General features: G+C 44.2%; 1 protein-coding gene across 2 annotated transcripts in view; it reads left to right on the top strand.

Annotated features, from left to right (window-relative positions):
* The window catches only part of lama3 (laminin, alpha 3), a 316232-nt gene that overhangs the window by 237061 nt on the left and 61327 nt on the right, over window positions 1-17844 (top strand). For both annotated transcript variants that reach the window (XM_073045511.1, XM_073045521.1), the window contains exon 42: window positions 12833-12946. In XM_073045511.1, coding sequence (XP_072901612.1) covers window positions 12833-12946 — 114 coding nt within the window. The remainder of the gene's footprint in view (window positions 1-12832; window positions 12947-17844) is intronic.

Genomic DNA, 17844 nt, shown 5'->3' on the forward strand with positions numbered 1-17844 from the left:
GGTGTGTGTAATGAGTTGTTGATGGTAAGGTGGTGAGACCTGCCCAGCAGACTACACTTGATATGAGAATGGAAAGTAAGACTGAACCATCGTAATACAAAGATCAGAGAATATAGAACGGTACAGCATTAGACAGGCCATTCGGCCGAGGATGTTATGCCAATCTTGATGCTAATTTATACTAAATGCTCTCCTCCTGTGTATCACCCATATCGCTCCATATTTCTAACTAAAAGCCTCTCAAACTCCACCTTTCTGCACAGAATGAGCTTGGATGAGGCATGCTCGTTGGCATAGACCAGTTGGGTCAAGAGGCCTATAACTCTTCGACTCTATTCCTGACACCTGGAAAATGGAAAATGCTAGGGGGAGAAATTGCAGGGCAGGCAACAGCTGTGGAGGGAGAGAAGGGAAAGGGAGAGAGGGGGAGAGAAATATAACATGTCACTGATATGCTTCTGACCCACAGGGACGTACCCAGCAGAGCTCTGTACACAGAGAACAAATAAATGGTACAGTAGGTAGATATGTTCTGATGTAGAGAGGAAAGAAGAGCATGTTATCTGAAGTTGGAAGGTTCAAAACGGAGTCTGGGAGACTGCCATGGGTGCAGATGGAGGATGAGACGATGCTTCTCAAGTCTGAGTTGGGTCAGCTTGTAACAATACAAATCAGAGTAGGAGTGGGATGGGGAATTAAACTGGCAGTCAACGGGAAGCTCAGGGTCACCCTTCCGGATTGAATACAGATGCTACACAAAGCAGTTCCCGATCTGCATTTGGTTTCTCCAGTGTACAGGAGACCACAGTGTGAACGCTGAATTCAGTACACTGGGTTGGATGAAATGCAAGTGAATAGCTCCTTCACTGGGAAGGGCTGATTGTGTCCTTGGATGGTGGGAAGGGAAGAGGGGAAAAGGCAGGAGTTGACTCTTTCAGCTGCAAGAGAAAATGCTGTAAAACTGGGGGAGGGGGTGTTGCAGTAGGTGGGGACATATCACTGGATCTTTATTCCCTAGAAAAGGAGTTCCCAAATTTTTTTATGCCTCGGGCCTAGAGCATAGGAAAATGAGGGGTGACCTTATTGATCTATAAAATTATGAGAGATATGGATAAGATGGACAGTCATAGTCTTTTTCCCAGGGTTGGGGAATCCAAAACCGGATACAAGGAGGGAGAGATTTAAAAGAGACCTGAAAGGTAACTTCTTTATACAGAGCGTAGTGAATGATTGGAATGAAGAAGAAGTTGAGGCATGTCCATTTGCAACAAATAAGAGACACTTGGATTGGTGTGTGTAGGGAAGGGGCTTGGAGGGTTATGGGATGAGTGTGGGCCACTGGGACTTACAGGGAGAGTGCTGTGTTCAGCATGGACCAGTTGGGCCAAAGGGCCAGTTTCTGTTCTGTATTACACTATGAGAGAAGCATACCAGGGAATAGGAAAGGGAACAATCCTGGTGAAATATTGAAGGGGAGGGGGGAGAAGGGTCTGGAGGTGGGATCTCTCTGGAGCTGACATAAGTTGCAAAGTACGGTCCGTTGCATGTGGAGGTGGCGGGGTGGAAGGGGAGGAGCACGGGAGTCATTGTTCTTTTTCCAGTGGGAAGAGGGATGAGCACAGAGGTGCACTGATGTACAGAGGGTTAGTCTGTTCACATCAGGCACACAAGGAACCAGAACTCAGTGATAAAGTGATAGTGTTTGTTGGGGTACAATCAACGGTAGAGTGTGCAACACTGGAGAAGCATTTGTTGACACTTTCAAATACCTTGCCAAACAGGTGAAGTTATTATTTCCTATGAAATAGGTGGCTGTTTGGCCTATTCAGGTAATGCTGACACTGAGAATTCCCAACAGTGCTGGGTTTTTCTCCCCACTGTGATACCTCCTGCTCCTCACTGCTCTGGGAGGTTACTTACAGCAGCCGGTTAACCCGACAACCCCACATCATGTTAGTATGTGGGAGTAAACCGGAGCACCTGGGGGTTAGAACATGCAAACTCCACACAGAAAGCACCTGAGGTCAAGATTGAACCTGGGTCAGGGGAGTTGTGAGGTAGAAGCACCTCTGCAAGGCTAACTCTGGGAGCAGAAAGCTCCACCCTTTAGGGACAGACAACAACAGCTGACTCTAGCCGCTCACAAAAGCATTGCCACTCTGCTACACTCGACAGTGAGCGGAGGCACCATCACAGGCAAGAGCCCAAAGTGACGCTTACTGTGCAAGCATAGGAGGCTGCAGATGCAAGAATCTGGGGGACACAGTCTGCTGGAGAAGCTCAGCAGGTCGAGGAGCAGCTGCAGGGGAGAAGATATTATTGACATTCTGGGGCGAAACCCTGCATCAGGGCCGAGGGTGGGGAAGGGAGAGGAGATGGTTGGTACAAAGAGCAAAGGGGGAGGAGTAAGACAGAGGCAGGTAGGTGATTGGTGGACTGAAGATTAGTAAAGGCTGACAGACAGAGTTGATGTAGGTGTGGAGTTAGGAAGCAGAGGCAGGTAGGTGAGAGATGGAGGCAAGGCTGAAGGTAAAGACAGTTGGAGGGCTATGATCAGGAAGTCCAATTTCTAAGGAAGTTGATAACGAGAACCGTAAGGGAGAAGTGTATGGCAGATGCCAGAACCAGATAAGGGAGGGTGAGGAGACCTTCATTGAACTGTGTGCATTGGTTAGATGGAACCAGGAACAGGAGGGGGACCAAGATGGGTGCTGGAGATGGGAAAGTGAACACAAATGGGCGGACTAGAGGAGGATTGGGGAAGCAGGGGAGAGAAACACTGGAGGAGGGGGTTAACTAACATGGGGAAACTCCATGTCCATGCCGTTGGGGTTGCAGACCACACAGCTGGAATACAAGATGATGTTCCTCCAGTCTGTCCCAAGTCAGAGAAGAAGGGGTCAATTTTGGTTTTCCGTTACAGCCCAGCTTAGTTTCCTCATAGCTTCAGTCACAGCTTGCACGTAATCAACATGATTCCAAGGCGTGACTAAGTATCCAATCTCTGACAGACTTTCTTCCAATAACTGAAAACCTGTAAACTGTAGATGTTGGAAATCCAAAATAAAAATAGGGAACACTGGGAGTACTCATCAGATCAGGAGGAGAAAGAATCAGAATTGATATTTTTGGTTGGACAGCTATTTGTCCATCTTTCTGTATCTCACAGGCAATTCAACTCTTCATAAACCATTCAGACTAAATAGGCTTTAGAAATATGGCACTTCAGGGCAAGGCATTGTGATGTCAGTATGTATCACCACGTGTGACTGCCTGGGAGGGGATTGTGTGTGTGTACGTGTGTGTGTGTAAACAGGAAGACATCTGGTAGATGTTGGCAGGCAGGGTGGGAGAGGCAGTGTGGGTCAGCCCCACCCTGGGGCTTTCTGTATAAGTGGAGAAGCTGTGAGGACTTGTCATAGTACAACAACAGCGTAATTACACAGAGGGTGTTGAGTATATGGAATGAACTGCCAGACGAAATAGCTAGGGCAGGTCCCAACATTTAAAAGACACTTGGACAGTTACATGGATAGAAAAGTTTTAGCGGGCCAAACATGGGCAAATGGGGCAAGTTTGGATGGGGCATCTTAGTCAGCATGGACCAGTTGGGCTGAGGGGCTTGTTTCCCTACTGTACAATGCTATAGCTCTACTTAAAGCCAGGACGGGCATAGATAGCGTGAATGTATTCAGTCTTTGCCCAGAGAATTTGAGGGCATAGCTTGAAGTGAGAGAGGAATGATTTAATAGGAACTTGAGGGACAGCTTTTTTATACGAAGGGTGGTATCTGTGTGGGATCAGCTGCCAAAGAAAGTGGTTGAAGCAGATACAAAAATAACTTTTAAAAGTCAGATGTTAGGTACATGGATTGGAAGGTTTAGGTTATGGGCCAAACACTAGCAAATGGATGAGATGTCCTGACTGGGCTGAAGAACGTGCTTCTGTGCTGTCTGCTTCCACCCACTATTCTCATTTTCCCTTGTTCATTCCTCACTCAGCTGGATCTAATTCTAAACACCGGTTTTACAGCTCACTCTTTTCTAATGAATTCTGCAGGCCTAGAGGGAAGATGCAGTAAATGGGAAGGATTCATTTCATATACATAGGTTTCAAAACCAAGGGGGACCTGGGGGATGTTAACGTGGTAGTAAGTGAAATGCTATTACAGTGCCAGTGACCTGGGTTCAATTCCACTGCCATCTGTAAGAAGTCTGTATCTTCTCCTCATGCCCGAGTTTCCTCCGGGTGCTCTGGTTTCCTCCCACATTTCAAAGATGTGCAGGTTAGTAGGTTAATCGGTCACATGAGTGTAATTGGGCAGCCTGCACTCATTGGGCCAGATGGGCTTGTTATCATGCTGTATCTTTATGAAATAATAAAATATTTTAAATAAAATGAGTGAGCTGCAGGAGGAAGTGGTTGAGGCAGATACAACAACCAGATTTAGACCACAAGACATAGGAGCAGAATTAGAAACACAAAATGCTGGCAGAACTCAGTAGGCCAGACAGCATCTATGGGAGGAGGTAGTGACAACGTTTTGGGCCGAAACCCTTCATCAGGAGTGAAGTAACATGGAATGGTCAAGGGGGGATAAGAAGTGGGGGGAGGGATAAAGTAGAGAGCTAGAAAGTGATAGGTTGATAGAAATGGGCTAGGGGGAAGGTGGAGAATTATGGGAAATAAAAGAGAAAGAAAGGTAGGGCTGGGGGGGAGATTATAGTGAGGGGGGAAAAAAGAGAGAGAAAGAGAACCAGACTGAAATAATAGATAGGGATGGGGGTAAGGGGGGGGCAGGGGTATCAACGGAGGTCTGTGAGTTGCATGTTCATGCTTATCTCCCACCTGGGTAGCCTCCTACCTGCCGGCATGAACATCCAACTCACAGACCTCTGTTGATACCCCTGTCCCCCCTTTACCCCCATCCCTATCTATTATTTCAGTCTGGTTCTCTTTCTCTCTCATTTCCCCCCCTCACTATAATCTCCCCCCAGCCCTACTTTTCTTTCTCTTTTATTTCCCATAATTCTCCACCTTCCCCCAGCCCATTTCCCTCCAGCCTATCACTTCCTAGCTCTCTACTTTATCCCTCCCCCCACTTCTTATTCCCCCTTGACCATCCCATGTTACTTCACTCCTGATGAAGGGTTTCGGCCCAAAACGTCGTCACTACCTCCTCCCATAGATGCTGTCTGGCCTGCTGAGTTCTGCCAGCATTTTGTGTTTTTATTTATTTCCAGCATCTGCAGATTCACTCGTGTTGAGCAGAATTAGACCGCTTGGTCCATCGAGTCTGCACAACTATTTTGTCACGGTGATTTATTATCCCTCTCAACTCCATTCTCATGCCTTCTCCCGTAACCTTTGAAGCCCTGACTAATCACGAACCCATCAACCTCTGCTTTAAATATACCCAATGACTTGGCCTCCACAACCATCCGTGGCAATTATTTCCACAGAATCATCCACTCTGGCTAAAGAAATTCCTTATTATCCTTGTTTGAAATGGACTCCCCTCTATTCTAAGTCTGTCCTCATCCACTATAGGAAACATCTTTTCCATGTCCACTCTATCTAGGCCTTTCAATATCCAATAGGTTGTAATGATATCGCCCCCTTGTTCCTTCATTTTTTTAAACTTCAATGAGTACACACTCTGAGCTATCAAATGTTGCTCATATGTTAAACCTTTTGTTCCCAGAATCATTCTTATGAACCTCCTCTGGACCCTCTCCAAAGCCAGCACATCTTTTCTTAGATATGGGGCCCAAAACTGCTCACAATACTGACCAATGCCTTAAAAAACCCTTGCATAACATCCTTGCTCTTATATTCTAGTGTCCTCTCGAACTGAAAGCTAACATTGCATTTGCCTTCCTTACCACTGCCTCAACCTGCAAATTAACCTTTAGGGATTTCCGCATAAAGATTCCCATGTCCCTTTCTACTTCTGATTTTTGAAAATGTTATCCCCATTTAGAAAATAAACTACAGCTTTCTACCTTCTAACAAAGTGCATGTCCATACATTTCCCTACATTATATTTCTTGCTACTTTGCTCATTCTCCCAATCTGTCTATGTCCTTCTGCAGACTCTCTGCTTCCTCAACACAACCTGGCCCTCCACCTATCTTTGTATCATCCTCAAACTTGGCCACAAATCATCAATTCCATCATCTGAATCATTGACATATAACGTGAAAAGAAGCGCTCCCAAAATCAACCCTTGCAGAACACCACTTGACACCAGAATAGGACTCCTTCATTCCCACTCTTTGCCTCCTGTCAGTCAGCCAATCTTCTATCCATGCTATCTTTCCCATAGTACCATGGTTTCCCATCTTGTTAAGCAGCCTCATGTGCGGCACCTTATCAAAGGCCTGCTAAAAATCTAAGTAAGCAACAGGCACTGACTTTCCTTTGTCTATACTGCCTATTATATCTTCAAAGAATGCAAACAGATTTGTCAGGCAAGACTTTCCCTTAAGGAAACAATGCCAGCTTTGGCCTACATTATCATGTGCCTCCAAATACACCAAAACTTCAACTTTAAAACTGGACTCCAACCACCGAAGCCAGGTTAACTGGCCAATAATTTACTTTCTTCTGCCTCCCTCCCTTCTTAAAGAAGTGACATTTGCAACTTTCCTGTCTTCCAATACCATTCCAGAATTTAGTGATTCTTGAAAGATCATTACTAATGCCTCCACAATCTCTTCAGCCACCTCTTTCAGAACCCTGGGCTGTAGTTCATCTGGTCCAAATGAATTACCTACCTTCAGACCTTTCAGCTTCCTAAGAACTTTCTCTTTAGTAATAGCAACTGCACTCATTTCTACTGTCTGACACTCCTGAATTTCTAGCATACTGCTAGTGTCTTCCACAGTGAAGATTGATGCAAAATACTTAGTAAGTTCATCTGCCATTTCTTTTTTCCCCATTACAACCCTTCCAGCACAATTTTCCAGTGGTCCAATTTCCACTCTTGCTTCTCTTTTACACTTTATATATCTGGAAAAAAACTTATGGTATCCTCTTCCCACTAATTTTTGCTCTATCATATAACCTCTTTGGCTTTTATATCTTTAACTTCCCCTTACAGCTATGGCCGCCTCATCCTCCTTTTAGAATACTTCATCTTTGGGATATATCTTTCCTGCACCTTCTGAATTTCCCACCCTCTCCAAACACCAGCCATTGCTGTTCTGCAGCCTGTGTATAACTTCCATCAGAGTCTTTTTACCCTTGCAGTTTCTTAACTCTACCCACAATGATTCTACTTCTTCTAATCCTATGTCACCTCTTTCTAAGGATTTGATTGCATTTTTTAACAACCCCCTCTGATTAACTGCTTGTCCTTTCTATACAAGGTAGTTTCTTGGATGTTTAGCTCTCGACCATTATCTTCTTTCAGCCACATCTCAGTGATGCTCACATCGTACTTGGTAATCTGTAACTGCATTACGTGATCGCCTTCCTTATTCCATATACTGCATGCATTCAAATATAATACTTTCAGTCCTGTATTCATCAACCTTTTAGATTTTGCCCCCATGTTACACTTCACCACATCACATTGACTGTAATTTTGCCCTGTAATCTGCTTGTCTCACTGCACACTGCATCGACTTTTATACCAACTGCCCCATCCTCAGCCTCATCAATCTGGTTCCCATCCCCCTGCCAACTTAATTTAAACCCTTCCCAACAGCTCTATCAAACCTGCCTGCAAGAATATTGGTCCCTCTCTGGTTCGGGTTTAACCCATCCTTCTCGTACAGGTCATACCTTTCACAGAAGCAAGCCCAATAATCTAGAAATCTGAAACACTGCTCCCTGCGTCACTTGTTCATCTGTATTATTGCTCTATTCCTGCCCTGACTTGCACGTGGGGTGCAGAGTAATCCAGAGATTACTACCTTGGAGGTTCTGCTGTTCAACCTCTTCCTTAACTCCCTACACTCACTGCACAAGATCGCTTCTCCCTTTCTTCCCATATCTTTGGTGCCAATGAACACCAGAACCTCTGACTGCTTGACAGGTTGGACAGGTAAATGGAGAGGAAAGGTTTAGAGGAATATGGGTCAAATGCTGAAGAATGGGACTAGCTTGAATGTGGTGCCTTGGTTGGCATGGATCTGACACCAATTTACTGCCCTCTACTGTGCCTGTTGTCTTGTCTATTATTTATTGTAATGCCTGCACTATTTTGTGCACTTTATGCAGTCCTGGGTAGGACTGTAGTCTAGTGTCGTTTTTGTGTTGTTTTATGTAGTTCAGTGTAGTTTTTGTATTGTTTCATGTAGCACCATGGTCTTGAAAAACATAGTCTCATTTTTTCTGTGTACTGCACCAGCAGTTATGGTCAAAGTGACAATAAAAAGTGACTTGACTTGACTTGAATGGCATGTTTCCATGCTAAATGACTCTCCGACTCCATAACCTTTGTGTGGTCAAGAGAAGAGACCTATCCTGTACTGGACCAGTGAGATTGGGTGAGGGGTTGGGACAAGGTGGGCACAAGTTAGCTGGGATCCACTAGAATTACAGAACCAACATGAAGGGCTGAATGGTCTTGTCCTTCTGAGGAAAGGAAAGTAAAGTTGGGAAAATCATAGCAAGACAAATCATGAAGTCGTAGGGTCATTCAGCCCAGTTTGTCCTTGCCAACTGTGTTGCCCAGTGAGCATTCCCATCTGCTTGTAATTGGCCCATTGCCCGCTAAACCTCTCTTATCTATGTACTTATCTAGAAAGTTTTTAAACATTGCTCATGTGTCTGCCTCAATCACTATTTCTGGCAGCTCATTCCAAATATGCACCACCTTTTGCATGAAGAAGCTGTCTCTGATATCCCTTTTAAATCTCTGAATTCTGATCTTGCACTAATGCTGTTGTTTTCAGCTCTCCTTGCCAGGGAAAAGACAAAGTACTTTCACCCTGTCTCTGCCCTTCATGATCTCTGGCAAGTCACCCCGCAATCTCATACATTCCAGGAAATAAAGTCCTAGTCTACACAACCTCTCCTTGTACATCAGACTCCCAGGTCCAGGTAACCTTCTCATCAAACTTTTCTGCACTCTTTCTAATTTAATGACATCTTACCTCTAATAGGGTGACCAAAACTCTAAACTCACTATAAAAAGTGTACCTAAAAGGCTCATATTAACAAATGTGGGTTTGTTTAGCTATTTTTCTGAAACTTTCATTCACGTTGGTAATATTTGGAAGTAAGTGCTTGTGGCTGGGTTTATATCTTTCATTGTTTGTGTTGCTATGTTGATAACCGTGCTGGGGAGAATAAATGTTCCAAGGGCAAAGTAAGTGTTTCAGCTCTCTGATATAATAGGAAGTGACTGAACGATTGTCTAGACACGTCCAAGTCCAGACGTGGGAAAGGTGTGTGACTGCCACACCTTCTAACTAGTATCAACTAGACCCTGAATGCGTCGACTGATTTGTCAGGGCTGGATCAGCGGTTATAGCTGCTACAAACCTGAGTCAGAGAGGCTGCGTTTGAAGGTGGAGTTAAGACACCTGAGGTTGAATCAGCCTGACTTCACAGATCAGCTATAAAAGAATCGTTTGGCGGTGAGCTCCCCAATTTAAAGTGTTCGTCTGCCAGACTCGTGTGCTACAGGATGCTTGCGTGTGAGGTGTCGATGAAATGGCTCGGGCTCTTGGCTGTCTTGCTGTCAATTGTTGGACCATGTTTCGGAGGCATGAGGGCAATGGAAACACCAAAGAATATACCACGAACTCCAGGGAATTTAATCCTGAATAATACCAGAAGCAGAATCCATTGCAGACAGGTAACATTCTGACCTGACCTCGTTAAACATTAAGTGTGAAGTTGAGCCATTTTATAGCTTAAAGGAGTCTTCAGCCTCGGATGTAGAAGCTCTTCTCAACTGAACAAGAAAAAAGTGAAAGTGTGTCCCCAAGATGTTCAATGCGATCTGATTGAGGGCTTAAATTGCTTCATTGATATTTCTTTAAGTATTGTGCTCTTGAAACCGTGTTGATATTTTCTCTGGAGTATTGAATAGAGGGAGGGAGGGGTGAAATATTACAGTTTGTTTTTGGACGACCGAGATTTATTTGGCAGAGAGTTGCAGTGGTTTGCAGCATGCTGTTTAAGTTTGAGGAGGGATAGTGGCCGGACTGTGGGAGAAAGGCAGATGAGTTGTGTTATGCTTCAGGGCAGGTGACCTTTCATGCTGTTAGACCATGTGATTTTGATTTCTCAAGAAGCTACAATAAATTAGCAAATTGGTTTATTATTGTCACGTGTGCTGAGGTACAATGAAAGACTTTGTTTTGTATGCCGTCCACACGGATCACTTCATCACATCAGCGCTTTGAGGTAGTACAGGGGAAAACAACAGAAGGCAGAATAAAATGTCTCACTTACACAGAAAGTGCAGTGCAAGCAGATAATAAAGTACAAGGGCCATAACAAGGTAATTGTAAGGTCAAGATTCCATCTTATTGTACTGGGGGATCATTCAGTAGTATTAAAACAGCAGGGTAGAAGCTGTCCTTGAGCCTGGTGGTATGGGTTTCAGGCTTTTGTATCTTCGGCCCAATGGGAAAGGGGAGAAGAGAGAATATCTGGGGTGGAGTGAGGTTTTGATTATATTGGCTGCTTTATAGAGGCAGTGAGAAATGTAGACTACTCGTGTATGAGAGACTGATTTGTTCGGAGGCTACATGGTGAAGTTTAACTTCCATAATTGTAATCAGGCTTGCTTACCCTGTAGCTGTACCCATCAGTTCTCCAACCCTCCTTCCCTCTTATCAGATTTTGCACATCAACAAAGTTCCTGCCTTGGTCACTGAACAAATTCCCCAGTCTCTTGGTCTCCTGCAGAGAGGTTTCACCAGGTGCCTGCGTATAGAACATAGAACAGTACAACAGACCATTGTGATCTCAGCTTTTTTTTTGCATTTGATCTTCTACAACTTAAAAGAACAAGGAACAGTGTTAATATGGTACTGTTCCCAACCTTGGAACATCTCACTGCAACTTCCAGCTAAGCCCCACATTCCAACCTCTTCCTGTGGGAACAGGCTTCACGTTCCCACTTCTCCCTGTGGGAGTGAGCTCCACATTCTCGCTTCTTCCTGTGTGATGAGGTTACTCCTAAATTCCCAGTGAGGTTTGTTAGGAATTATTTGCTAACTATGACCTCATGGATCTGGTCTGGTCCACACTCGATCCCTCCAGCTAAGCTCTCATCTTTGCTCTTCTATTTCTAGTGAAATAGTCCCAAGGTAGTCAGTCTTTCCCAATGGATATAACCTTCGCAGTCACTTCTAAAGCTTTGTACTGCTATCTTATACATCTCTGTGCTGAATCAGAGACCAGATTGTGGTCACATTTCACTTGATGTTTACATACTGTGATTTGTACACAGAAATAAACTCCTGCAGTTGCTGCGTATCTGAGATTAAAGCAGAGAATGCTGAGATACTCAGCAGATCAGGCAGCATCCATGGGGAGGGCGGCAGAGTTTGCACTTCAAGTCTGAGACACTCCATCTGCATAGATCCAAAGAAAGGTCTTTGCCTAAAACATTTTCCGAGGTGGCATGGTAGTTAGCACGATTCTATTACAGTACCAGCAACAAGGATTCAATTCCACCGCACTCTGCAAGGAGTTTGTATGTTCTCCCCGTGACCATGTGGGTTTCCCCCGTGTCCTCTGGTTTCCTCCCAGAACCGTTTCTGCTGTCGGGAGAAGGGCAAAGGTGGGTTACTGGCGCCTTAAAACCAGTCGCTTTGGGCAGATGGAGCTCATCAGTTGTGGTTGGCAACTCATCTAGGAGAAGGAAAACTCTGATCTCAAACCTCTGCTGCCTTGCAGCTATACCCACTCGTGGGGAAGACTTTGGGAGTAAACACCCCCAACCCCTGAGGAAATATCTGGAGCTGGAGTCCTTAAGGCAGTGTTATGTTGAGTTCAACGGAATTCCTGTGATGCTGCTGGTGCCAAACTGTATTGGTCTCTGCCGTTTCTTTGGATTCATCAGCTGCATGGACAACAGCTTCCTCTCCATATCTTACTGCGCTGGCTTGTGTATCAACTTTGACGTCGTCAGCTAGGATGCAGTATCCATGGTTGACCCCAATCAGTGGAGCTGGCCCACCTAATCTGACTGTAGGAAAGATCTCATTAATCTGGAAGGGGTGCAGAAAAGATTTTCAGAAGTGTTTCTAGGACTCGAGGGCATAAGTTATGAGGAGAGACAGGAAAGGCTGGGACTATGTTTCCTGTGGTGAAGGAGGCTGAGAGGGCACTGATAAAGGTTTATAACATTATGAGGTGGATGGTCAGAGTCTTTTTCCCAGGGTAGGCAAGTCCAAAACTAGAGGGCACAGGTTTAAGGTGAGAGGAGAAAGATTTAAAAGTAACCAGAGGGGTAACTTTTTCACACCGAGGATGGTGGGTACATGGAACAAGCTGCCAGAGGAAATGGTAGAGGCAAGGACCATTATGATGTTGAAAAAACATTTAGATAGGTAAATGGAGAGGATAGATTCAGAGGGATATGGCTAAACATGGAAGTGGGACTAGCTCAAGTAGACAATTTGGGTCTGCCTGGACATTCCAAAGTTGGGCTAAAGGGCCAGTTTCCATACTGTATGACTTTAGCAACTTTGTAATTCTGTCACACATGAAATACACTCAAGTATTTGGATTTTTTCTGTTACTGATTTATTCACAGTCAGCCGCTGCTGTTTGTGGTTTGTGTGTCTCCCATTGCTCCCTCTCCTCCTCCTCCTGTTCAGTGTGTTAATCTTCTGACCTTCTTCACTGTTTACAGAGGTGTGGCCTTGGATACTACAGAGAATATAAAGGTTATTTCTTGGGTCGATGTGTACGCTGTCGCTGTCACGGCCATTCAGACCGATGTGAAGATAGAACCGGAAGATGCATTGTAAGTAACTGGTGATAAAAATTTGATTTCATTATTCATAATTTATCATTTTGTTTATCAGTCGAGGGATTGTGTTCATGAGTCAGGAATTATATTGCAGCTTTATAAAACTCTAGTTAAGCCACTTCTGGAGTATTGCATTCATTTCTGGTCACCCCATTATAGGAAGGATGTGGGGGCTTCAGAGAGGATGCAGAGGAGGTTCACCAGGATGCTGCCTGGATTAGAGGGGGCCTGTGCTAAAAGGAAAGGCTGGACAAACTTGGGTTGTTTTCTCTGGAGTGTCAGAGGCTGAGGAGAGACCTGATGAAAGTTTGAAAGATTAAAAGCATAGATAGTCAGCCAGTATCATTTTACCAGGGTTGAAATGTCTAATACTAGAGGGCACAGGACAGGGGGAACCTCAAAGAAAATGTGCGTTGTGTTTTTACACACAGTTGTGGGTGCCTAGAGTGCACTACCTGCGATGCAGGTGAGGCAGATATGACAAAGTGTTTAAGAAGCTCTTAGAAAGGCACATGGATGTTCAGGGCATTGTGGGATATCGACAACATGCAGGCAGAAGGGATTACTGTAATTATATTAATTACTTTGACACAATGTCATGGGTCAAAGAACCTGTTCCAGTTCTGTGTTCTATTTATTTACAGCAAGTTGTACAACTTGACAGACCCTGACTGGTATTTTAGCTCTACACTGGCCTTCACCCATTCCTCTCCATCATCACATCCATCATCCCTCTTTATTCCTCTTCCCTCAAATCTGTCTCTCACCAGAATGGCACAGCTGGTTAGAGTCACTGCCTCAAAGCAGAGGAGACCTGGGTTCGATCCTGACCTTCAAAGCTGTCCGTGTGGAATTTGCAAGTTATTCCTGTCACTGTGTGGGTTTCCTTCCACGTCTCAGATGGGAGGATGTTAACTCCCCCTAGTGTGTGGGTGAGTGGTAGAGTCTGAGGGAAGTTGATGGGAGAATGGAATAGATTCAGAATCAGGTTTGTTATCACTGTTTGATATGATGTCAAATTTTGTCTGATATGATGTAAAATTTGTTGTTTTGTGGCAGCAGTACAATGCAAGACATAAAATTACAAAAAGTTACAAAATAAATAGGGCAAAAATAAAATGAATAACAAGATGGTGTACATGGGTTCATAATGGAAAAAAGCTCTTCCTGAATCATTGAGGATGGGTCTTCATGCTCCTGCACCTGCTCCCTGATGAGAAAAGGGCATGCCCCAGGTGATGAGTCCTTAGTGATGTCTGCTGCCTTCAAGAGGCACCATCTCCTGAAGTTGTCCTCAGTGGTGGGGAGGGTTGTGCCCATGATGAAGCTAGCTAGCCTCTTGCTGTTCTGTGGATCAGAGACTCCATACCAGGTTGTGATGCAACCTGACAAAAAGCTCTCCACTATAAATCTGGAGAAACTGTAAGATTCGTTGGTGACAGACCAAATCTCCTCAAAATCCTAATGAAAAGGAGCTGCTAGTGTGCCTGCTTTGTGAGATTGCCTAGGACAGATCCTTGGAGATGTTGACAGCCCCCAGGTGTAGCGTTAATATAAATGGATTGTTGATGGTCACCATGGACTCGATGGGTCTGTGTTCATGCTGTATCTCTCTATGACACTATGACCTTGACTGCTCCCTATGGGAACTGGTTCCACATACCCACCCAAAAGGACTTTATTCCGATTTCCCAGTTTGTGACTTAAGGAGTTAAAGAACCATGGAATATTTATGACATGGAAAAATGCCGCTCGACACATTGTGTCTATGTTGGTGGAACAAGAGCTCCTGGGTATAACCCCACCCCCAGCAGTGGGTCTCTTACCCTGCGGCTCACAGCTCCTCATCCACACGCTAGCTGAGTGGAAATGTGAGGGGTTTCTGCCTGTCTCACCCAATTGGACATGGAGATCCAGATTCAGCATCCCCTGGTGAAAAATCATTTCCTTATCTCTGCTGTGATCCTCTAGCAGCTCCGTGCTCATAGTTTTTAACCCTTCTGCTGAGGGAAATATTCCTTCCAATTGCTTCTCCCTAAACCTGTCAAAAGTTCCAGTTTTTTTTACCAAGATACAGTAAAGAAAGTTATTTTGTGAGATTGCCATTCATACAGATAATTTCATCACATCAGAACAGCAATATAGTACAAGGAAAAAGGACATGGACTGATTAGGGAAAATCAGCATGGCTTTGTGTGTGGTAGATCATAGGGTTACCAGGAATCTCGAGGAAGGCAAAGGAATGGGTGATTTCTACCTGCACTTTAGCAAGGTCTTTGACAATATCACTAATGGGAGATTGATCAAGAAAGTTCAATCGCTTAGCATTCAAGATGAGGTAGTAATTGTTTTAAACAATGGCTTTACAGAAGAAGCCAGTGAGAGTGTTAGTAGATGGTTGCCTCTCTGACAAAAGACCTGTGACTAGTGGAAAGTCTGTTTCAGAACCTTACACATCTCTGCCAGTTTGTAAATTCCTTGAGCTCACTACCTGCTAAAAACTACCAGCTGCCTAAAAATTGCAGAATACTCAGCCTAAACTGGCACCCTCTCATTCAGTAAAACTGCTGGTATTTGAGCTTAGTTTAGCTTTTATTAAATTTAGAGGTACAGTGCTACAGCAGGCCTCCTGGCCCAACGAGCCCGAACCACCCAATTACATCTATGTAACCGGTTAACTTACCAACCAGTGGAATCTGGAGCAGCCAAAGGAACCCCACGCGGCCACAAAGAGAATGTAGAAACTCCTTGCAGACAGTGGCGGAATTGAGCTCGGGTTGCTGGTGCTGTAATAGCATTACGCTAGCTATCACACTACTGGGCCGCCCTTTCAAAACCACTTCACACTGGCACATGTTTCAGAGATCAATGCAGGGGAGTTTTTTTTCTGTCTTTGTGCATTGAACTTGGAGCTGATGCTTATGATCTTAGCAAAAAGTCAGAGTGAAAATCCAGCTTATTGTCACATGCATAAGTGCAATGAAAAAAGCTTAATTGCAGCAGCATCACAGGCACATAGCATCAAGTAAGCAGAGTTCGCCAGAAAGAAAATGAATTGAACATAAATTATGCACAAAAGGAGGTATCTCTCTGGAGGTGCTGCCAGAGCTTGAGGCAGGTACATTGACAAATTTTAAAGACCATTGGATAGATACGTGAAAAGGTTTAGAAGGTTATGGGACAAACACTGGCAAATGGGACTAAATTAAATAGAGATCTTGGTCAGCATGGATCAATTAGGCTGAAGAGCCTGTTTCCATGCTGCTAACTCAATGCCTTTATGACAATTTTTATAAGAACACGATTTGTGGTACTTAGTCAGGGAACTGTAACATCTAGAGACACATTATATCCTTCCATAGATGCTGCCTTACCTGCTGAGTTCCTCCAGCACTTTGTGTGTATTGCTTGGATTTGTGCTCAGAATTACTGTGCAGTAAACCGCAGGTGTGAGTTCACTACACAAGAGATCTATATAAAATCTTGATTTATTTTATTTCTACGTTTGTGGTACTCAGGCTGCACAGGCAATCCCAGCATTTATTATCCATCCCATCCTTAACCTCCCTGGAGGCAAGGATGCAGCTCGTGTCATTGACAGGTCTGCAATCACATAAAGGACAGCAAATCCCCTCTTCTGATGGACAGGAAAAAAGTTATTTTCCAATTTTGGCTCAGATCCTTTGCTCAAAGCTCCTTCCTCGGGAGCATTTTAGCTGCTTTTCCATAACAAGTTTTTCACCCAGAGGGAGATGGGCATGTGGAGCAAACTGCCAGAGCAAGTGGCAGAGGCAGGTTACAACATTCAGCAGGCATTTGGACAAATGCTTGGATAGGAACGGAGGAGAGGGATAACGCTCAGTGGAGGCAAACAGGATTAGATTAGATAGATGTCATAACTTGCATATTCAATATGGGCCGAAGAGCCTGTTTCTATGCTATGTGACTATAATTCTTTAATAATGAGTATTGTAAACTCCTCTCTACAATGATTCCAATTGATTTATCACATGGGGTTGGGCAGCAGTTAACTGAGATTAGTATGAAGTATGCACAAGCTGTTGAACAAATATTACAATATAATTGATCTGAATGCCTTTAAGTGAGACTGTGGAGATTAATTTATTTGAATATTTGTCAAAGGAGATTAATTAATTGTGAGAACCATTCACAGCAAGTACTCTGAAGTTACAATGTAGTCGCACAGCACAGAATCACGCCCTTTGGCCCACCATGTCCATGCAGATCATCAAGTAGCTGTTGTCACTAATGGCAGTCACCAGCACTTGGTGCATAGCCTCCTGTGCCTTGATCATTGAAGGGCTCAGCTAGGTACTTCAGTGTTGTGTGAGTCTGCCGCCAACACCCCAACAAACAGTGCATTCCTGATTACAGTGACCCTCTTGTACAAAAGTTCTTTTTTAAATCCTCTCTAAACCTTCACCCCAATCTGATGCCCACTAATTTTTAGACATCTCTGCTAAGGGAAAGCATTATTAAAAGAAAGTTATATGAGGAAAGTGAACTTTGATAAAGAATATATAGTCAAAGAGTCAGAGTGTACAATGGCACAGAAACAGATGCTTTAGCCCATCTAGATTCATGTTGACCTGATCTTCAGCTTAGTCCCATCTATTTGCACCCGGACCATATCCCTTCCATCCACGTACCTATCCAAACCTCTCTTAAATTGTACAATTGAATCTGTGTCTACTCTTTGACCCTGATTCCAGGATTCCTTCATGAAGTAATTTTACTTTCCCAGCTGTCCAATCTGGCCTCTTCCTTACCTCCTCCTTTCTTCCAACCAAGTCCAATGCAAGCTCGAAGAGCAGCTCAGCAGTTTCTGTCTGGGCATGTTACAGCCCGCAGGACTCTACACTGAAACCTGC

This window comes from Hemitrygon akajei, chromosome 1, assembly GCF_048418815.1.
Source record: "Hemitrygon akajei chromosome 1, sHemAka1.3, whole genome shotgun sequence".
NCBI lineage: Eukaryota > Metazoa > Chordata > Chondrichthyes > Myliobatiformes > Dasyatidae > Hemitrygon > Hemitrygon akajei.